The sequence below is a fragment of the Sardina pilchardus genome, chromosome 7 (genome assembly GCF_963854185.1).
Source record: "Sardina pilchardus chromosome 7, fSarPil1.1, whole genome shotgun sequence".
NCBI classification, from domain to species: domain Eukaryota; kingdom Metazoa; phylum Chordata; class Actinopteri; order Clupeiformes; family Clupeidae; genus Sardina; species Sardina pilchardus.
In genome coordinates, this window is record NC_085000.1 from 31,902,410 (window position 1) to 31,925,337 (window position 22,928).

A 22,928-nucleotide genomic window follows, 5' to 3' on the forward strand; every position below is an offset into this window, starting at 1 on the left:
GTACACAGAGCAGTCGCAGTTACAAACGTGTGCAATTTCGTTGTGTTTGAACGACTGCTCGGTTCACCCCTGCGTCTTCCCACACTCGAACCCACAAATTTGTAGCACCTGCAGATCAGGAGGCCACCATGCTTGCAGTGGAGCAAAAACACAAAAAAAAAACTTGACACGACTCACTTCAGGTTTGTAAAGTACTTCACGATCAGCACCCTGAGATATATAACGTCCCTGAACTCACCTGTGACGGCATCGTAGAACTCGTCGTCATTGTTCATGATGCAGAGCTTAAAGCCAGGCCCCCGTACACTTCTAGAACATCCTCCCTCGCCCGCTCCGTCTCTGGCGACTCAGGCTCCGCAGGCGGCACGGCAACGAGACCTGCACACAGAGCGAGACGAGGAGAGATGAGAGAATCTGCACAAGATCTGCACAAGGCTGTGTACACACACCCACATTAATGCAAGCATACTTCACATACTGTAGAGGCCAGAGAGGGCTTATGTCTGATCCCCACAAGTGTTCAGTCTTCCACTTTCACACGAAATGAACACAAACAGAGACGAGAAACAACGGTACATGGTGCCAAAATTAGCACAATTATTAATCAAAGACAACACGATTTGCAGGGTTGTGAAATTAATGAAATTGATTTCGATTACGATTTTGGCCAAGGACTACAAACGGTCATAACAATGTCTGTTGCAATGACATTTTCAAAATCTACATGATTAATTCATTGTTTTTCTTCAAGTTCAATAAATGCATGATGTTTCCAAAGTGAACAAGTAATCGTGTTGTGAATAATGATTCGTCTACCATTTTTGCCATAATCGAGCAGCTGTTGTAAAACCCCCTGAAGAAGACACAGCAGGGTCGAAATGTTGCCTATCTTTGTTTAACATTAAAATATGGGAGCTCAAAACAGTGTTGGGGACTGTACATTCTTTTACTGAAGCAAGTTTCATTTGTCCTGCCGCACCTTGCATCAAAAGGTGGGATGGCCAAGCAATATCTCTTTTCTTAAAACTCTGATGTGGTCATCCATAATGAAAACACACAGTTCACATGCTAAGCGAATAAAGCGATACTAACACACAAGGCGTGAAAGAGTAGAAAGTGCGATGGTCAGATACAGGGTGTGTGGAATGTTGGTTTCACACATCCAGAACCCACATTCAACCCTCTTCAGTTACTACAAGTTTGTCCACTTCTTCATTCCTTCTCTTATTCTCCCTCATTCTCTCCTTACCACTCCTTCACTTCTCCCCTCATTCACTCTCTCCCTGCGCCCAGTGCAGGAAAGGCAGTAAGGGAGGGGAAACACCCTGGCCTGGACATGCTGCTGAACTTTGCTCCATCGACACACATCATCACACAGAACAATGAAGAAAAGAAGAAGAAGAATCCTTTCAAAATAAGCACTGGCTGGAGAGATTGAATTAAAATAAGTGGTCAAAAAGAAAACGCTAGCTTGAATGTACTGTATGTGAACGATACGCATGGGGAGATTATGCCATCTGGTTTCGGTGACCTTTATTGCACCTTGATTGTTGCGAGTCGTCGCTTTGGATAAAAGCAGCAGCTAAAGGACTAAATGTAAATGGTGACAGTAAAACATATAAATGAGTGAGTGAGAGTGAGAGAGAGAGAGAGGAAAGAGCAAGAGAGAGAGAGAGAGAGAGAGAGAGAAGAACGAGAGAGAGAGATTTTATGGCACCATCTGCACCGCTATAGCTGTGGCCCTCCATCACCATACGCGTGCACAGTGGAGCCCCTTTGTGCGAGCTGGTCACAGGCTGCTGGGGCTGATTTCACGCCAGCCTTGCCTCTTTGTCTGAGGCCTGACCAGCCCTGGGCCATAACACATCATAATCTGCTTTGTCTGCATGCGCCGCAGAGGGGAAAAAAAACAACAAAAAAAACCACTGGGATCAGAATAGAACACAGAGATCCGAACGGATCATGGAGAGATCTTCAAGCTGTTTGCAGACCACTCCAATGAAAACATGGAAAGTGGATTATACACTTTCCAGAAAGAATTACACACACTGTCTTCCAAATTAACAGCAGGAATCCACTGGCTGACAGTACAGTTTAAAACATCCCATGACGGCAAACTGTGGGGAGGACGAGGTCATCTTACGTTGCGTTCCTCTGATCATTCCCTCAAGACACTATAAACTCAATACATTATTGTTTAATTAGTGTGCAGTGCACCATGCAGTTACCTGCACATCAAACACAATAAGACCATCTTAAAATACTGACTTCATGACTTCAAAAAATCCAGGGGGATAGCAGAGGGGCACTATGGCAGAGGGGCACTATGGCAGTGGAGAGATTCACAAACTCCACAACACACCTTTAGCCATCAGTCCCGTACCTTTCGCCACAGTTCTAATTATGTAACATGGGAGACATGTTGCATAAAGCAGACTTGTTCGGTTTCTGTGATAAGGCTTATCGGGAAGCTTCTCACAGTGGAATGATACACAACGTCCTCACATGTGACCCTGAAGGAATGTCAAAGTTCAAAGTTAATTGCAAAATAACAAGATAATAATAGATAATAGAAGAAATAATAATAATAATAATTAAAAAATGATAATAATAATAAAAAAAAACCTAAACAACAAACCGAAAACAAACAAACAAAAAAACTCAGGTGCTTCTCATCAGAATAGTTCCTATTTTGGTCTCTATTGAAGAGAAAGTCTAGCAAGAGACTGGGGCAGAGACAGAGGCCGATCTTCAACCTCAATAATCTTGACATGTTTTTGAAACAAACAGTTAGGCTACTGGCAGGAAGACTAACGGCAGAGGTGAAAGGTCAGGGTCAGGGCACACTCGGATGAGGCACACTTCCAGGAAGTTTCTGAACGACCTTCAGGGGTCCAGCTACCACCTCACTGTGGCCTCCAGTGTGGAAGATGTGTTCCAGCTGTCTCGTCAGGAGAGAGAGAGAGGGTCGGTAGGTCAGGTGGGAGGGGGTTGAGGAACATACCAGAGTTAAACTGCCCTCCTATCTGAGGTCAAAAAATGGGCCAGTGGTTGCATTACGTAGTAGTATAGCTGTGTTACCAGCTAGTCACCAAAAGGATACACGAAACAAGGCCAACAATCACAAGGTCAGTCAGATGGCAGCAAGGCCACACTGGTTCACCACACACACACTGGTGACATCACATCCAAGGTCAAATACAGAAGACCCTCAAGGTCTTCACTGGAGCTTTGACATCTTGCTCCTTTTTGTTCTGAGGACAAGAGCTGAATGCTGCCCTGTTGACTAATGTATCTTTTTTATGCAGTCACGCATACTGCATGATGATGAGGAAAAAAAACAGTGAACGTAACAATTGGGAGAGATACAGAAGCACTGGGCAGAGGGCTGTAACTAATGACTATTTTTGTCGTCAACTAATCTGTTGATTGTTCTCTCAATTAATCAATTAGCTATTTCATCAATAAATGTCAAAAAACAGGGGTGGGTGGGGGTGGAAATGTTACTTCAGTGTTCCTCAAAGCCCAAGATTTTGTCCTTAAATGTCCACATGCCAAACATGTTTACTTTTTACCATCATAAACGAGTGAGGAAAGCTGAAAATATTACAGTTTAATATGCATCAATCAGCAGGCATTTTCCTTATAGAAGGTCCGAAACCGATTAACTGATGACAAAAATTGTTTCCGCTTAACATAATTAACTACTATTCGATTAAACAAATAGGTTAATTGTTGTAGAACTACATTTTAACTAGTCTTGATATTCGGTACAAATTGCCATGTCTTGCAGCTCATGAGAACACATCATGCGCTGAGAGAAACCTATTTTACTGAGCATCAGTAGTGATAAAATCAGAGTTTCAGAAACAAAGATTGAAACTATGATGCATATGACTTGCCAACAGCCTGAGAACGATAACATAACATAGCACTGACATAAGAGACACCAGTTCGCTTGCTTGACAATGCTATCAGCAATGAATCAAATCTCTAAAAAGCAGGCTCTGCTTGTTTGATGAACAGACGATGGAGCAAAAGGTCGGTGGGAGCTAAACTTACTCTCTTATCCTCCAAAATGAATTACCATCACAACAAACAAAAACAGTACCCTGGCTGACATTCAACCATTTCACTAATACGAAACCAGACACCTGGCTAGCTATATTAGAAGAAGTGCTCTAATGACAGCGAGGCTATATTAGAAGAAGTGCTCTAATGACAGAGGCTCCAAAATGAAACCCAAAACTGTAAAATGAGCAAGAGACTGGCCATAACAGCATCACCACTTACCCGTTTAGTCTGTGCTGTGCTGTGCTGGTCTTTGTTGTTAGCATTCAGAGAGTATGGGAGAGTCCCATATGATACTTGAGGTGGAGACGAAGTGTCTGTAGGGAGAGACGAATGCCAACACGGGTGGTAACTACAGTGACGCCCCAGTGAGTCCGAATTGTCAAACTGTCTGACGTCAGGGAGGCAGGGACCGAGCCAGTGTCAGCCCTCTCTCAGGACCGATGCCACAGCAACGGTAGCGAAGACAAGGGGCCTGGCCCGATTGGAATGGAATCCCACTTGGCGAGACAGATTGGTTTTGTAGGTGAGACACCAGACAGATCATAAGCCTTGATGAGCACTATAAAGAGTGAACTCAGCTCTTGTGATGTCTGGCAACAGACTGAGACCTATGGGCCTTTTCCACTGCATGGTCACTGCATTGCATGAATCAGCTCGAGTCGACTCTACTCTACTCTACTTTGACTTGGGTGTTTGTTTTCCACTGAAACAAAATACCCCCATAAGCTAGCCAATTGCTACAACAATGCTGTAGAAAACAACTGTAATGTCATTAACATCACCTTTTGGTATTGCCTCAGCTCGCTTGGAACCTCAACGGAGTTGATATCAAAAATGGTATCATTTTTCCTAATGGAAAAACCAAAACATAAAAAAAACGAGTAAAGCCAGGTTGAGCTGAGCTGATACTATGCAGTAGAAAAAGCCCCGCTAGGTAACTGGGTGAGACGTCATGGGAGTGAGTCAATAACAGTGGACACTGGGATAAAACCCATTTGTACCACAATCCCACTCGTGATCAAACTCAAATGAAAGAGAAAAGGAGGGAAAAGGTGGTGGTAAACTGAAAGTAACGGATCAGAACATTCCAAGCTGGAATCATGGTCACGGTTAAGTGATCTTTCTCCGCAGGTCAGCAACAATACACTACTACCAGAACTGAAGAAGGTCTACAGCCCATCTCAAAAAATTAGGTAAATAAACAAAATTAATGAATAACAAAGACAACAATCGTAAAATACCATCAAGGAACTTTGAATCACCTCTGAGAGATGGCACTAGCATCATATAACGCCTCCGCTTCCTGGTCAGTCATATATGTCAGCTATGTTGACACATCAACTCTCACTACAAAAGTGAATTACCTGGAATGTAGAGTTCCCTCTTTGAGTGACAAAAGCAACTGGGCTGTTACTGTGATGCAGCATTCAGTGCCTGAGAGTTGGAGCATGAATCAGCAACTTTTTTGCAAAGCTGCTCCCAAACCTAAGGGCAGGCAGGGTGGCACGGCAGTGGCACTATTGATTGGTTCAGGAATGTGTGTCGATACCCGTGTGCGCACACTCCTACTCTCATCACTTGTGCATGGCTCATTCAGCCACCCAGGTGAGTCAGACTAGCTGACTTTCACAGTCACACAAGCAAACATAATGCACTCACCAAGCCCTTTTCCACCCCTTGACATATGCACACATAGATATGGGAACAGCCTAGTAATTAACAACAAACACTCAATTTGAACACACACACAAAAAAAATCTGTATTTACCATTACACAGGCTGTGTGTTGTGCTATGTGCATTGTAACCACGAGAGCACTGAAATGTATAGTCACAAAAACATCAGAAGCAAATTTATAAGGAAACAAAATGTATCTGGAAACACACCTAAGGCTTGTACAAGGATGATTATGTGATTAGGCTCATGAAAGCCACTGCAAGTCCCTAACCCATGGGATACATACTGTATAGCGAGAATAGCGTATATGTGATCTACTGAAGGCATCCAAGCATGACTGGAGACGAGCTCTGCAGCACAGTCCCCCAAGGAGCTCTGACGCCAAGTACGGCAACATCAGATGAGATCACATGTCAAACCACCGTGGTCTTTTAAACGTGTCAAATAATACGCGATATACTGGTGCCCTACAGGCGAGAACTAACAATAGCAGTGAACATTCAGCTGCAAGAAATACATTGGTGTTCAGTGAGGCACATTCAACTGCAGCAAACAACAGATACACATCTGCACTGGACTGCATATCAAGCAAAAATAACACTAATTAAGAAGACTGTCCAAAATGAAGAGGCTGTAGCACATACAACTAAACTCTTGAGCACAAACACTGATAAATGTTTCTTAAGACAAGTTGTGAAATCTCATCATACAGTGTCTACTAGCAGCTCTTAACAAAATGTCTGTATGTGTGTGTGTGTGGGGAGGAGGGTATATAAAGCATAAACCGTGTCTGTTGTCCAGTGTCCACACCCCTGCCTCCCTGCCAAACAGGAGAGCAGCAATCAGAGGCATTCTCACGGTCTAGTTGTCAGCCCTGGGCGAGCCTCTACAGTGCACACTCACTGGCTGGACACACTGGACTCCAGCAGGATCACCACACTCAGTTCTCAGAACACAGTTCTGGATTCTCAGAACACAGTTCTGAATTCTCAGAACACTGATTTGGAGGTCTAATCTCACATATTATGGTCGCTCCTTGGCAATGGGGAATCACAACGGTGTCTTGCTGTGTTGGGATTCATACACACCTCAGCTAAGAGACATGTGGAGACAAAACAGTAGCTACAACATTTTTTCTAAAACACACAGCTTTATTTTCTCAGTGAACTTTAGACTCAAACTGCTGAATTTATCAAGCCTTGTAGGCCTAGATATATAAAACAAAATGTGAAAATAAAAACAACCACTTCACTTAGGGCATACTTTTTTCATAGCTGAACAACATCACCACTTGATAACACACAATGTGCTGCCGTTTAAGATTCTGCCCAGCATCCTCATAAAATGCCTACTTGTCAATAGTCGATCTGATTCATGACCCTGACAGAAGTGTACAATGCGTAAACTTGATCACACGTTTGTTTACTGGTGCAACAACATCATACACACCAAACAAACAAACATATACATAATGTAGACAATAGACATCCAGGAACTTATATATAAAATACAAAATGCTGTATTCAGTTGAATAAGGAAAACTATCAGACAACAGAGCTACTCATCGACTACTAATGTTTCATGGCTGCTGTACACTTACAGATTTGAGACTAAATATGAAACCTCGAGGATGTTGCAAAACGAATCGCTCTGACAGATAGAGGAACCGGACTTGAGACTATTTCAAAAGACGTAAGCGACCCAAACTACATTAACAGCTATTCTTGCAGGCGGTTGTGATGATTCAGACATCGGCTGTTTTGCTCACAGACGTGTATTCGATGCGCTTATCTAAGGTTAAGGTAACATTAGGTAAGTTCGCTAGCCACCATAGCTACCCAGACAGTTATGGCACCACTATTGCCAATCAGACATATTTTAAAATAAAGTATAATGTTACTATGAAATACTCATGTTGAACACGTTAACAACAAGCCTATACATTTCAGAAGAATGAGTCTAGCTTGGTGACTTGACTTTCTGCACCCTCGAGCAAATTGTAAAACATCGGTTCTTTAACCCCAATTCAGTTAAGAAGATCCCTACTATTAAGCTATTATTCGCTGCTAAGCTAACTTTCCGTCTCTCACAGGACTCTCGGATGCAAAACAGCTCGCCACCACTCAGTTTTGACAAAGATACATGTTCTTTTGAGCACCACGGGCTCCGAATGTTAGCATTACCTTGACTGAAAGAATGACCATAAATTACTACTCTGTCTGGGCGTTTTGCTTGGGGTAGGTGAAGGCTATCATTAGGCTAGCTGGCTAACAGCAATCCTAGCTCGGAAAACCCGCGAGCCAACCCTGAGTTTCTTGGAACGAACTATTCGAACACATTGCACAAAAGGGAAAAAAACATCTAGATATGACAGTGAAATTAGGTGCCAAATGCATTTCGCACTTTACCTCCGTCGGTGAGAATCCGGACGTTAGGGTGAACAAGAGAGGTCCAAGGCTGGATGCAACGCTAGTGATACAGAGCTGACACAGAGACGGAAGTGACTAACAAGGGAGGTTTCCTTGACAAGTGTAATAGCCAATCGTGTTCTGTTCAACGGGTCGCCTGACTAAGACAAACATACGTCAGTGAGGAGAGGGGCCGTCGAAATATTGTAGCTTTGCGCTGATGTCAAAGTCTTTTTAAAGCATATAAGTGTCTCTGATTATGTGCAGCTCAAAGATACTGACACACAACACGTGTGTGTGTGTGTGTGTGTGTGTGTGTGTGTGTGTGTGTGTGTGTGTGTGTGTGTGTGTGTGTGTGTGTGTGTGTGTGTTTATATTATTGATAACGAGAAAAATTAGGTTTTGATCAATCATGACATGAATCTGTCACAGCTAGTTATTGGGTCTATTGCCACATAGGCGTCTGTTACTTTTGCCAATCATGTTCATTTTTCTCTGTCGCCTCTACTGACTCAGAGAGAGAGAGAGAGAGAGAGAGAGAGAGAGAGAGAGTAATGGTATGTATTTTTAATCTTCCCTGCCTATTCATACCAAAAATCATATAGGCTAGAATAGATATGGGCATCTGTAGTATTGTGCAACAACATTGAAGTCAATAGGCCTAACTCCAGAATCCAATCATAGTGCATTATTTATGGGAGATAAGATGGCATCAATGTATTATTCTTTTCATAAATAATGAAGATGTGATTGATATAGCCTAGTCTTACTGTCTTCAGTGTGGCTCAGGCCAGTGTGATGATAAAAAAAAAAGGTTTGGCCTGGATCGACCTTGTTGGGAAACATTGTTTTGATCATTTATATCATTTTGATTACCTCTGCCAAGGAGGTTATGGTCGTTGGGGTTTGTTTGTTTGTTAGCAAGATAACTCAAAAACTTATGGATGGATTTCAATGACATTTTCAATGAAAGTTCTGAAATGACCCAAGGACGAAACGATTACATTTTGGGGGTGATCTGGATCACCATGTGGATCCAGGAGGCGCTTAGCGGAGGTCTGTGCTCTCGGAGTGCTTTTCTAGTTTCTTATGTGATGTTACCTGTGTAGCCAATTCATCTCTCTACTCATGCCTTTTCAGATGTATGTATATATGTATGTACAAAAATGTATGTATCTAGTTCTGTGGAATGGTATAGAGGTCACATTTACCTGAGGCCTCTAGGGGCCAGAAAGGGAATGGCTGTCAGTGTTACCAGGGCAATGCAGTCAGCACTGCTGAAGCCCCTGCAACTTGGGCCTTGAGGGATGGAGTGAGTGTAAGACGGTGATGGTCGCCATGCACAAGACTATATGTTTCTCTTATGACAAGTTAACACAGACTCTAGTTTCAACTGGTTTTGCTCTGAGTGAGGTTTGCATTGTCTGTCACGCTTGCATGGCTGAAGATTCTGTTGAGATGGTATAAAAAGGTTTGAGTTGCCTTTGTCTTGAGATTCCGAGGGCTTGACTACCTGATGGTCTCTGGTACCGTAATAAAGCTCTCATGAATTTCAAGCATCACCAAACAACTCCGTCCGACTTGCCTAGCATTTTCTTATACCACAACCTTCTCACAAGATTAGATTCATGAGTGTGTTGACCCATGCAGGCATCAGATAATAACTGTGGACAACGGTAGACAAAGAGAAACTAGATGTGAATTAAGGTATTTTGTAATTTCAGATCCTTTTCAGGTGTCCTATTAAATTGTTAAGAAGAACCACTTTGCTATTTTTATTTACAAAAGTAGCTCCCATTTTTGGGAAATGACAACCGAACACAAGGTAGAGTAAGTGCATTCACTAACTCTACAGTATATGCGAGAACATGGTTATGCAACATCCCCCTCTTGTTCAGGGGGGTTGATAGACCAGCAACAGAGAAGCGACTCATTCATGTAGCATTATGCATGGTAATTAAACACAGCGCCACGGCCAGGGAATGTCATAGGCTGTCTTTGTTCTACCGTCATAAGAAACCTTTCTTTCCCTCTCTAGTTGGCAAAAAGGGCTAATAAGCACTGTACATAAAATCACATATTACTATTCAAATAAAATGCGCATTTAAACAACCAAATGAATGATCAAATATAATGATAGCAATGCATCACACAGTCAATATACAGGCCACTTACAGATATGGTAATACAGGGTATTTTCCCCCGACAATGTCACAGCCTGTCTTTGTTCTATACCTTGCCACCAACTCATACAGGCAAGGTCTTGTTGTAAAAGTCACAATGGTGGCAGCAGGGAATTGGACCCACAACTACAACAGTGGCTAAATTAACTTGTGGTAACTTTACAGACTTTATGGACTACCATAATGTTTAAGAATATTAAAATCACATTCTTGTGGTATATGGATCTTAATGCAAAATGGCTTTTCCAAAACATTATCATGATGCTATGATACATGTCCTGGTGCTTATCAAGCTCCTTTCCATCTGAATAAAGATATCGGTCATCCAAAACACAGTGATCAACTTTGAATACACTGTAATGAATAGATGATGTATTCTTGCTACTGTATGCTTTCTACGGAAATAAAACCAAGCACACCACGTGTAACATTTAATTTGTTTTTATTCACAAACTTCCAAAAAAAAAGAAAAGAAAAAGAGAATGGATTGAAAAGCCGCTGTGATACAGGTCAGTTATGAATGTAGTTCTTCCAGAACAGGCTGTCTGGTCCTCAGCAGCTTTTAGCAGTTCAAATTCTCCTCACAGATTAGAATCCAGAGCAGCCACCTGTTCACCTATACCGACCCTTCCTATGACAAATAAATACTTCTGTTCAAGTAGTTAGCTATGACAAACATGAAATTAAAAAAGAAAACGAAAGCAATCATTGAAAAGAAATTGGAAAAAGAAAAAAAACACTGAACACTTGAGGGATCTTGGCCACCAGGAATGACATCACAGGCGTGCAGGGGCACTGAACGGCAAATCCTCGCTCTGAGCGTGTGCGGTGGATGTGGGCTCACCGAGACCCACGCAATCCACAGCACCAGTTCACATTGGTCCTGATTCTGCTTCGTGTCAGAAGGTCATCAAACACTATCATACACACACACTACACCCTTCGTCAACCACAAGCACCAGAGCGGAGCCGTCCGGCCACATGAGTAAAAATCCCCCATTTTTTAAAAAAGTACAAAAATAAAAAATACAAATGAATAAATATGCAATGTCATAAATAAATTAATTTGGTAAATTGTCAAACCTCAGACAAAAAAAGAGGACTAACAAACACAGGTAAACCAACAACAGAAGTATGGTACAGAAAAAGGGGGTTGAAAAGTGAAAGTACTTCGATAGAATGTTTGGATTTTTTCAGTTACAGTGAGACAGGAAATCAAATTATGTATATCCTGTTGTCTAGACTAACCAATGGAATTCAGGTGCAGTGGACCCTTCCTCTATGACACGGGACAATGGGGGTAAATTTGGGAGAAACCGGGTGGCATTTGTAAACACAGCAAAGCGATGCCACAACAAATGAAGCAATGCCCCTGATCCACCAGACACAAAAATAAAACACACAACCTGTAAATGAATCAGGAACTCCTGAATGCTTGTGTTAAATGAGTTTTATACAGAACACGGTAAAACTGAACAGTAAGTTGCTTCGCTGTAAGTCACATAGTTTTAGTTACCACAATATAGCATTTGGTGACGATTGCCTGCGAAATTCACACTGTTACTCATGTTTTCCTTCCTTCTCAGAGCCTTGGCATATGGCTCCTTTCTGATCATCTCTTTTACATCCTTGAAATGCACTTTTCAAGTATGTTGTAAATGTTTTGGTCTCTTTTCACAACATTTCCCAATAGTGGGAGATGACATAAGGGACATAAGTACTGTTTTGGCACAGCTTTCCTTTGCAAATTTCAATTTCTCTCAAATTTGATACTATATATTTGGTATGATCAACTACACCCTGTTGTGTGTTTTTTTTTTTTTAGTTTCTATGAATCCATGTGTTGGTGTCACAACAAAACAATGAAAGGGTTGGGTCGAAAAGTCAAGTGTACCCTTTTGTGTTGAGCACAGACAGACAGAAATCCAGGGGGGAAATGACAGCGCTGACTGCACTGAATGAGACCCTGACCCGAGAGTAGACAGCTTTTGATGGCGTTAGAACATATAAGCTCAGCTCCAATAAGACTATGGGGTGGGAGGATCGAGGAAACACTCGCTTCCCGGCTCCTCAGCTTCCTCGATGACATTCAAGCGACGCAGCGGCAAGGCATTGAACAACCCACGGCATTTGCCAGGAAACTCTCTGGGTCGATGTTTTTTAAGCCTCTTCGAGTCAAGTTAAGGTCGGAGGTGTAACTGAAAACACCATCTTGACACGTCTGTCCTCGAGGATGTTTCCTCTGTCTGTGGGTGAGGTTCAGGCTGCTAGTTTTGACAACAAGATTGTACCACAGTAACAATGTCACATTAGAAAACACAACAAGAAAAAATATGAGTATCAAATGGTCTTCAGTCAAATGTCACTAAGGCCTGTGCTCACAAACACTGCGTTAAAGGCGCAAATAATGATACATTCGTTGAGTTTAAGGTCTTGTTACATTTCTTTTTCATTTCCTGCTTTGTTTTTTTCCCCCCAATTTCTTCAGCCCTGTTAGGTTATTCTTTGCACCCTTTCCATTTTTGCACATCCATCTTTCGATTAAAAAAAATCTAAAGTCAAATATTTTCTGTCCCATAATGTAACCTCAAGAAGAAAGGATCAGTTTTCAAACATTGTCAATTACGATTGATAACCACCATTTCTAAAATGTCTAAAACAGTAGCAATAACGGTAATCAATCAAAACAATCAATGATATTGTTTTCTTCCAATCAAACAGGCATGACTATCGTCATAACAACTACCAGCTAACGCTCTCTACCATCTACTATCACCTGCTAAATAAATGCAAACAGTTGAAGAAATTGAAAGCTCGAGCTGATCAGAGCAGAGAGCAGAGCTCCCTCAGGAGGACGAACTGCAAGTCTCGCGCAGGTAGAGTGCAGTACACAATGCTGGAAGTCCAAAGGGCTCGTTTTTTTCTCCTCAGTCTTTTTCTCCTCTTGTTAAATACGACATACAGCATTAGGATTTGTAGCTTTCGCAGTCCACTCTCTCCAGTCAGTCACACTGCTGCTTCACATTCTCGGCCTCGGTTGCTGAGATGGGATCCATTTTATGGGGTGGATTGGCAAAAAAAAAGAAGTTGTCGTTTTTTTTCCCTCTCTCTGCCCAATCACCCAACCCCTGGCGACCGAAGCCTCGTCACAGGACCTTTTCGCCGAGGCCGCCTATTGGCCCGTCACCTCGATGATGTCATCGCTGTCGTCCATGTGGCTGCTGCCGCTGCTACTGCTCTCGTTGTCGGCGGCGAGAGGCGGGGTGCCGAGTGCGGGCCCTCGCAGGCTCGAGGAGGGGAAGCGGGACAGGAAGCTGGTGCCGGCGGGACCAGGCGTGGCGGCCGGCATGCCGGCGGGCAGCAGGGAGTTGGGGTACATGCCCAGGGCCTGGCCGTACGTCAGGGGAAACCCAGGGGGCAGCATGCCCGCCATGCCGGGCCGAAAGTACGGAGACATGGAGGAGGAGGAGGAGGTGGTGCTGCAGGAGGAAGAGGAGGAGGTGAAGGCAGACGAGGAAGAGGGCGTGGTTTTGGTAATGGTGGAGGACAGGGACGAGGAAGGGGAGGAGGAAGAGGAGGGGGAGGAGCGGGGCAGGCTGAAGGGGTCAGGGGTCAGGGGGAACATGAGGCGGGGGTCGGCCAGCGGAGCGTGCGGCGGGAAGTAGGACGAGCCAGGCCCCATGAAGAGAGGGTGGCACATGGAGCCCAGCAGCCCGGGGTTCAGCCCGGGGTTCAGGCCGGGGTTCAGGCCGGGGTTCAGGCCGGGGTTCAGGCCGTAGGCGCCGCCGAAGGGGAACCCTGGCGGCAGGGCGTGGGAGGCGGAGCTCCGCTTGGCCAAGGGCGGCTGGTCGGGGTCCTTCTCGTCGGCAGCCGGCGCCCGCTTGCGCTTGCTGGCACGCAGGTCCAGGGGCATGGGGTGGGCGTCCCCGGCCGGCAGGGAGGGCTCTTTCGGGGGCCCTCCGTTCTCCTGGGCGGGGGCGGCGGCGGCGGCTCCGAGCGTGGCGGTGGGCAGGCCGTGGGCCGGGGGCTTGATGAAGCGCTGGAGCTCGCTCAGGATCTCGGGGCTGTCCGGCGACAGCGGTCGAGGCAGGAGGTCAGACGCCCCTTCCTCCGGCGGAGAGGACCTCTTGCGCTCAGGAGAGACGGAAACGCTCCCATTGGTGGCGCCACTATGAGCCTCTTTCTCAGGGTGCACTACATCTGAAAGAGACACAAAACGACCAGTTGTTACTAGATGAATCACACTCTACAATTCTACTACAGTCTCAGGCATGAATCTGGAGATGTACTTGTGGACCTCTGATCACATCCAATTCAGCACTAAAAGGTCTGAAACTGAAACAAGGAGGGGATAGATAGAAACAAGGACGCAGAGATAGAGAGGAATAGAGGGTTTATTGTTGGTTGCTACCTTTAGCAGTGGCTGAGCCCTCCTCAGGCTGTTTAAGCTTTCCAGCTGCTCGGACTGCAAAGATTCTTCCATCACACGTCCTGATGTAGGTACCTACGTTAAGTAAACACACACACACACACACACATAAAAGTCAAAACATTATCCTTTGGACACAAGTCCTTCTCTTACTTGAAATTGATCTGCTGTTTGCAGTGAATCGAGTTTTGTGAGTGATGCTGCTTACCTTTAGTTCCTCTGATGACATGGATGCTCTCACCCGCAGGGATCCGAGTCTGGACGTCTTTAGCATTGTTGGTACCCGGAATGACAATGTCTGTGTCGGAAAGTCAGAAAGAGTAGTCTTACCATCTGAACAAAACATCCCAAAGATGTTACTTTTAATATAGAGGGGACAACTGCATTTAAAACCTTTGTTCACAAGATTGCTACACTTTTGAAACAATTGTGTAAGAGTTTAATGTACCAATTTAAGTTTAATTTCACTGCTAGTTACACCCCTGCTGGAGGTCGTACTGTACGTCAGTGCAGTAGTAAATGATGAAATGCCTGCGCCTCTACCTGTGGTGGTGACAATCTTCTGGACAAACACTCCAGCTTTCTGCAGATTGTTGAGGTTGAAGCTCAGAGCCGAGTTGGAGCCTGCGGATCCGGAGGAGGCGGGGCCAGTTCCCTGGGAAGCCTGCCGCGGCGCCATGGGAACAGGAGTCGATTGGACGGGCCGGACACTGGCCATCGGCTTCTCCTCCTGCCTTGGTGGAGGTCGCCTGGTCAAGAAAAGCGCAAGTTAAGAATACAAAGGACAAGAACCACACGGAGAAACACTGAAGTTAAGGCTCTTAAGGTTCAGTTTCAAACATTGCTTCTTCCCTTCAGCCTCCTTAACACTATAAAATTGATCTGAACAATTTATTCTTTTTTTGGTTTATTTTGTTTTTCTTTCATTTTTGTCTCTTTCGGTCACAACAATTACCACCTACATTGTTGTGTGGCAATAAAGTCTATCTACACTACAGTATCTATCTATCTATCTGAAACATCTCTCAGAGTCTGCTGTATATTTTAGCAGCTGAGTCTGGATCGGTGATTCAGATGAAGATAGCTCACCAGTTGCGCTGGCTAAAGGCTGGGATGTTGGTGAGGCTCTGGTCACTGGCGGGGTAGTAGTGAGCGTAGGAGGGGCGCGTATAGGGCACCGATGCCCGCTTCTCCACCTCGTAGCCCTTCTTAGCCGCCTTCTTCTCCGCCTTGGTCAGTTTGAGATCCCGACGGTCTATCAGCAGAGACTCGTGATGGAAAGGTTGCTGGAGACGATGAGGGAGAAGATTACATTACATTACATTACATTACATTTGACTGGCGCTTTTTAACCAAAGCGGCTTACAACAGAAGAAGAGAGAAAATGGAGAATTCTGATGCTTCACATCCTTCCTCTGAGTCTTCTTTGTGCCGCTAATTAAACAAATATAGCTTTTAATTACCATTTTATGAAAATTATTATTCCTGAATTGGCTCAGATGTGCACTAAGTGATCCTTAATTATAACATCAGGAGCCATCAATCGAAAATCTGTCTCATCATTTATCGCTGAGCCTGCTTGGCACTCATCATCACAGTGCCTATGTGTGTGCTAGTTGCTAGCTCAGATTAGATTAGATTAGATTCAACGTTATTGCTGTTGCAAAAGTAAGGACAACCAGTACAACGAAAAGCAGTTTAACCAGTTGTGCAATCACTAAAAAGTGCTTATTTTCCATATAGCAGCGCATTAAAAAAATACATAAAACACAGAATAGTTGTTGTTGTTGTTGTGTGTGGTCACCTTGGTGATGAGGTGGGGGTAGCGTTGGCAGGCCTGCTTGATGACCAGCTCCATGTCTGCGTGCTGCGACTGCAGCAGCCTGGCGGACTCGTCCGGCTTCGGCTCCTCCTCCACGAAGTGCAGCAGGGACTCCACCTCCCGCCGCGTGAAGTTCAGCACGGGGTTCAGGTCGTCCACCACGCGGTCTAAACGGAGACGGAGCCAGGGTTAACCAACAGATACATACTCACACACACCTCATTCTTACACACATTACACAAAGACACATACACACACACCTCATTCTCACACACATTACACATTACACACACACACACACTTCATTCTCACACACACTACACTCACAAACACACATGTCTCATGTTCATTAACTGTATTAAAAGCTGCATTAAATTGGGGACCCGGTAACAATTCTATCCATGATCTGACTAACACGACTCCCCCCTGTCCCCTCCAGCTGAGTGGTGCAGACTGCACACACCCACCCCATTCTACTGTGCATCAGCCGTGCTTCTGTGGCACTCAGTCAGTTAGTCTGCCCCCTGACCACGCTCAGTGCGTGGAGCTCTCCCTCACACACACTCTCTGTCTCGCCCTCCGGGGTGAAGTGGGCTCCACTCTCTGAAGCACACTCAGCAAGAGAGAGGGAGAGAGAGAGGGAGGGAGAGAGAGAGAGAGCTACTTGTGTGTGTGTGTGTGTGTGTGTGTGTGTGTGTGTGTGTGTGTGTGTGTGAGGTGCTGCCCACTGAGCTAACCTGGAAAGCGTGACAGAGGCTCATCGTTTTAATTGTGTGCACTCAGCGCTGGCCGTGCTGATGAATTGTGCCCCTGTGTGCTCCACACAACAGTCTCTCTGTCTGTCTGTTCGTCCCGTCTCCCGCTACGACTCCCGTGTTGTTCTTACCTGACATGCCCTGTTTGGAGATCTGCCTGTCGTAGATCTTCTTCTCCAGGGTGAAGTCACACACCAGCCGGTAGATGTGACAGGGCTTCCGTTGCCCGTAGCGATACACCCGACACACCGCCTGTGCGTCGTGACAAGGGTTCCAGGAGGCGTCGAATACCACCACGCGGTTCGCACCGATCAAGTTCACCCCGAGACAGCCGGCCCTAGAAAAAAAAAGACGGCGGAAATGTCGATCAGGGTGCAGTCAAGGTGACTATGTGTGTGTGTACAAATAGGTCAGTATGCCTGTGTGTGTGTGTGTGTGTGTGTGTGAGTGGGTGGGTGTATGTGTTACCTGGTAGACAGCAGAAAGACCAAGGTTGAGGTGTTTGCTGGATCGTTGAACTGATTTATGAGTCTCTCCCTCTCAGAGGCCGACGTGCTTCCGTCCAAACCTGCAGAACCACATGTTTGGTGTCAGATAGCTCTATAAGCACGGCAGGTAACTTCACACTCCATACACAAACTCTACATGGGGAACTTCCTCGGCTAAACATCGATACATGAGCACTTTGACACAGACAAAGAAAACTGCAATGCAGTGTCACCACAAGGACGCAACCTTACACAACCCCAAAAAGCAGTCCAATGACAAAAGACAGCCACTAGATGGCGATATGCTCTTGCTTGCTCTGACCCCAAAATAATAGCAGCTCTTGGAGTGCTTTGAACTAGGTAGGTGAAACGACTCCATGACAACAGCGGTCACTATAGGAACAAGGCCACTTACGGTAGTAGTTGATGTTGCGAACCCAGTTCTGGTTCAGACTGGATGCCCTGGTTTCGGGCATCGTTCTCTTGGCCAGAAACTCCTCGATAACTGACAGAGTGGACAGGCTCTGACTGCAAAGAGGAACAGAGAACGGAAGATGAGAAGATGAGGGAAGTGATTGAATTAGATGAGGCAGGTCATTTCATGAGATTCATATTTCGTTATGATCAAGCATTTGCATCTAAATTAAATCTGGTATTTTGCAATTATGTGAGTGTGTGTGTGTGTGTGTACCTTTGTATATGTGTCTTTGTGTCAATGTATGAACGAATGAGTGTGTGTTTGTGTGGTATGTTTGCCAATGTGTCTGTGCTTGTTTGTGTGTGTGTGTGTGTGTGTGTTTGGGTATGTATGTATGTATGCATGTATGTACATGTATGTATGTGTGTGTGTGTGTACAATGTATGTGCATACAGATGAGCGTTTCCATACCTGAAGACCAGGATTTTGTCGCCATTCCTAACACTCTCATCGATAAGATGGAACAGCAGCACCATCTTGGCAGAGTTCTCCAGAAGCCCAGTCTTGTAATCAGTCATGATGTCCTTGGCCTGACAAAGACACACGTTTAAAGGCACTCATTAATCAACGGTAGCCCCAACTTGCACGACCCACAAACTGAACTAATGAACAGGTCATCATCTAATCAGACAGCATGCTTACAAAGTGAATGGTGACGTAAATCATGGTTGTAACCAAGATTGTTGGAGCCACTTCTGGGAACCCGAATCGAACGGGGGTCGGGGTTCAAAATCCCCCTTTATGCAGAGCAGAGGCCATAGACTTCAATGGAACATTACTCTGCATAAAGAGGGATTTAGACCCCCACCGCCCCCTCGTGCTTTCCGGATCCTCGGCAGTGGTTTCTGATGGAGAATCTTGCTCTGCCTTAACAATCTCTGGCTGTAATCCAGTGAGAGGGGGCTCACCCATTCGTAGGAGATGACCTGGTTGGCCCTCTCTTGCAGGGCGGTGAGGCTGAGGCCGCCCTCGCTGCTGGCCATCTCGGCCTGCTTGCTCTTCTGGTTGGGTGCAGGGCAGCGGTTCTGGTTGGTGGTGATGTCGTCCAGGTCCAAGTCCTGCTCGTTGGCCAGGTTCTCCTTCTGCAGCGCCTCGTAGAGGACATCTGGGTGGTTCCAGATCTGAACGCACACAACAGATGGCACATTGAGCGTCAGAGAAGGTAGTAGATTCACTTTAAAATAATAATGGACTTCCAACTTGCTCAGTTTTCCTTATTTGAGTGACTTAGATACTTTAAGTCACACACACACAAGCATTCTCTCTCTTTCTCCATCTGAATTGCACTTCATTTGAGGATATCTCCACACACACACACACACACACACACACACACACACACACACACACACACACACACACACACAGAGACTCACCTTGCAGCAGACGCAGAAGGCTTTGAGGGGGTTGAGGCTGAGCCAACCGCTGTTGCCGGCCTCCTGGAAGCGGTTCATGAACTCGGTGTAGAGCGCCCTCTGCAGGGGGGACAGGCGCACCAGGATGACGTGCTCCTGCTTCGGGGGCAGCTGGGAGCGCAGCACGTCGTGACCTCGCCTGGGACACACACATCCAACACACACGGCCGTTTAGAAAGGGCACGACACCACAGCAATACATATCACTAACGCCTGTGTGTGTGTGTGTGTGTGTGTGTGTGTGTGTGTGTGTGTGTGAGTGCATGTGTCAGTGTGTGTGTGTGTGTGTGTGTGTGTGTGTGCATGTCTCTCCCTACCTCTGCACGAAGCCCTCCAGCAGGCTGTGCAGCACGTGGCTGCGGTATCGCATGAAGCGCAGGTCCTCGACTGTGCTGTCCACGCACTGCCCGTTCAGAATGGGCCTCTCGAACATGTTGCTGAACTCCTGCCGCGTGCCCAGGAAGTCGGGCCGCACAAAGTCCACCATGCACCAGTACTCGATCAGGTTGTTCTGCAGCGGGTAGCCCGTCAGAACCGCGCGGCGCCGCGTGCGGATGCCCTTGAGCGCCTGCGACGTACTCGCGTGGCAGTTCTTGATGCGGTGGCCCTCGTCGCAGATCACAACGTCCGGCCCGGGCCAAGACAGAGCCTTCTCGATGCCTGTGAGAGAGTCAGTCAAACGGTCATTCACAGTACCAAACATAGACCGATGTATTAGAGATAGCCAGCAGCTAGAAGTAATGACGTCTAATAACAGATCATGTAGACCATCCAAATTGGTAGTACTGTCGTTGAGTTTATTTTTAAGGTACGGTAATTTGACAGATGCATATTAAATATAGCAGGCTATTTTTTACAGCCAAAATATTTACATGATTACCAAATATATTCTGAGGACCCAGTAAACAGTTGAACTTATAAATAGAGCAAAGGATAGGAACGGAATAAGATGCTATCCAACGGGCCATCAGCTGTGATTGGCTGCGGAGATTGATTGGCAGCAGGACTGACCTTTCAGCAGCTCTTGCTGGCGGTCCTCCTCGTCCAGGTCGATGACGACCGGCCCGGTGGGCTTCTTGGCTTTCTTCTTGCGGCCGGCCACAAAGCTCTTCTTGAGCGACAGCAGCCGGTACATCTCGTAGCCCATTAGCAGAACGCCGCCGTCCCTGTGCCAGTCCTCTACCACCTTGGCACGGGCCGCCGTGGTTCTGATTCGAGGGAGAGAAGAAGAAGAAGAAGAAAAAAAAAATCTGTTTATGCAAACGCTATACACAACACACACACACACACACACACGTGACTGTAGTGATCTCAAAATGAGGACACACGTGGCTTTAAGAATCTCAGCCTTTCTGTGTCATGTACGCTTGGGCCAGAGTCTTTCTGTTCACTTCTGCTCAGCTGACAACGCACAACAACGAGAGAGACTGATAAATGGATGAAGAAAACACAGCAAGAAAGAAAGATAGATAGATAGACAGACAGACAGACAGACAGGCAGACAGACAGACAGACAGACAGACAGACAGACAGACAGGTCATAAAGAGAACTACTGAGCTCTGCCCCCCACTTGTAGAAACCTAAAGGAGACAACTTTCACAAATGTGAAATACTTGTGATGATGTGGCAGCTCTGATGAAGAGTTGTGGCATAAAACAGATAGGAAGAGCAAGGCGAGAAAGATGAAGAAAGTGAAAAAGGAAGAGTGAGAATAAGAAAGAGAGAGAGAGAGAGCAAGAAAGAAGGAGGGGAACAGGGGAGAGAACACGGCGTGCGGAGGACAGAGGAGCAGCTGTGAGTGGGCTGTGTGCGCTCTCTCTCTCTCTCTCTCTCTCTGCACACGCCCAGGCGCTGAAACTGTGAAGAGTGAGTCATCAAAACACTCATCAGGCCGGCGAGAGCCCTTCTGCCCGGGCACAGACGCTCACAGGGCAGGAGCGGGACTCTACGCCAGCCTGTGCCAGCCACGGAGGGGGTGGGGGGGGGCACCTCATGGGCTGCAGTCTGTTTGGGCACCCATCTGACTGTATGCTACTGATTGCTCCTCACAAACAGTCAGAAATGGGTCTTCAATACAGTATACTGGACAGCTTGAGTTTGTTTTAAGGCAATACACTGGGAACATGTTTCAGATGAACCAATGTCCATATGCAATTAACCTGAACTTGGCAACTGGTGTTAAGTGCTAAACGCTCTATTGAAGAAAGTTTAGGTTGCAGGGAGAGGGTCACGTGGTCCGTACTTAGCACTCTACTAGATGGTAAGCATGCGTAGGGCCTTTTGCAATCTGTGTGCAGAACTTTGGATCCACATTCAAACGGTCTACACAACCAAATCCATAGTAGGAACCTAATCTGTACCAGCATTTTTAATATGAACCAGCACTTTATTGTGCACCACACTTAAATGTCTATTAGCACTGTGCTTTTGAGCATTAAGTAGGGCAAACTGCACAGCTCAGATCCTCTTGCACTCTGGTCCTTATCTGGTTACCAGTTATGTATTCTCTTTCTATGTTGGATGTTTTACTGTCTTTACACATTGCTGTCTCATGCTGTTGTATGTTTCATGTTTGTCTGTGCAGCAGTACCCTCTCTCTAAACCAAATTTCTCCCAAGGGAGACGAATAAATGAACTTGAACTTGAAGTGATGAACGTGGCACTTATGAGACCTACACTACACTAGCCCCTCCCCTCCCCTGAGTGTTGCTAGGGGTGATGGGCGGCGGCTTACTTGTGCTCGTCGTTGAGGATGTGGACCTTGAAGGAGCGCGGCACGGCCTGGGCGGGGTCGGTGTCGGGGGACAGGGCCTCAGCTGGAGGGACCCACAGGTTGAACTCCGACAGCCAGTTCTGAAGCGTGTTCACCTGCAGGACGCAACAACAGGAAGGGTAGAGTGAGAGAGAGGGAAAGAGGGAAAGACAGAAGAGGAGGAGGAGGGGGAGGAGAGAAGATTAAGAAAGAAAGAAAAAGGACAGGAAGGACAGACAGAAGAGAGAGAGAGAGAGAGAGAAAGAGAGAGAAACCAGGACAGAAACAGGGAAAGGAGATGAGGAAAATGAAGTCAGTCCATAGATCAATATGGATGCAGTGTGTACAACAAAACACAAATATAAACACACACACACACACACACACACACATCATTACGCACACACAAACACAAACACACACACACACATCCTTATGCACACACA

At 45.8% G+C, this 22,928-nt stretch overlaps 2 protein-coding genes across 6 annotated transcripts in view; both read right to left on the reverse strand.

The window, feature by feature from the left end:
- Positions 1-8,245, reverse strand: part of osbpl2b (oxysterol binding protein-like 2b) — a 28,863-nt gene extending 20,618 nt beyond the window's left edge. The window contains exons 1-3 of one of the 4 annotated variants that reach the window (XM_062541828.1): positions 8,160-8,183; positions 4,294-4,388; positions 239-378 (exon numbers count right to left, since the gene is read on the reverse strand). In XM_062541828.1, coding sequence (XP_062397812.1) covers positions 239-275 — 37 coding nt within the window. In that variant the 5' untranslated portion in view covers positions 276-378; positions 4,294-4,388; positions 8,160-8,183. Of the gene's footprint in view, positions 1-238; positions 379-4,293; positions 4,389-8,159 lie in introns of all 4 variants that reach the window. The other 3 variants (XM_062541827.1, XM_062541825.1, XM_062541826.1) reach the window with 3 other exon arrangements.
- Positions 8,246-10,767: 2,522 nt separating this feature from the next.
- The window catches only part of LOC134087961 (helicase ARIP4-like), a 50,520-nt gene continuing 38,359 nt past the window's right edge, over positions 10,768-22,928 (reverse strand). For both annotated transcript variants that reach the window (XM_062541829.1, XM_062541830.1), the window contains 15 exons: positions 22,465-22,598; positions 20,741-20,937; positions 20,047-20,389; positions 19,691-19,868; positions 19,223-19,435; positions 18,726-18,844; positions 18,252-18,364; positions 17,817-17,916; positions 17,480-17,685; positions 16,576-16,760; positions 15,861-16,057; positions 15,315-15,520; positions 14,980-15,069; positions 14,754-14,846; positions 10,768-14,542 (listed from right to left, as the gene is read on the reverse strand). In XM_062541829.1, coding sequence (XP_062397813.1) covers positions 13,515-14,542; positions 14,754-14,846; positions 14,980-15,069; positions 15,315-15,520; positions 15,861-16,057; positions 16,576-16,760; positions 17,480-17,685; positions 17,817-17,916; positions 18,252-18,364; positions 18,726-18,844; positions 19,223-19,435; positions 19,691-19,868; positions 20,047-20,389; positions 20,741-20,937; positions 22,465-22,598 — 3,402 coding nt within the window. In that variant the 3' untranslated portion in view covers positions 10,768-13,514. The remainder of the gene's footprint in view (positions 14,543-14,753; positions 14,847-14,979; positions 15,070-15,314; positions 15,521-15,860; positions 16,058-16,575; positions 16,761-17,479; positions 17,686-17,816; positions 17,917-18,251; positions 18,365-18,725; positions 18,845-19,222; positions 19,436-19,690; positions 19,869-20,046; positions 20,390-20,740; positions 20,938-22,464; positions 22,599-22,928) is intronic.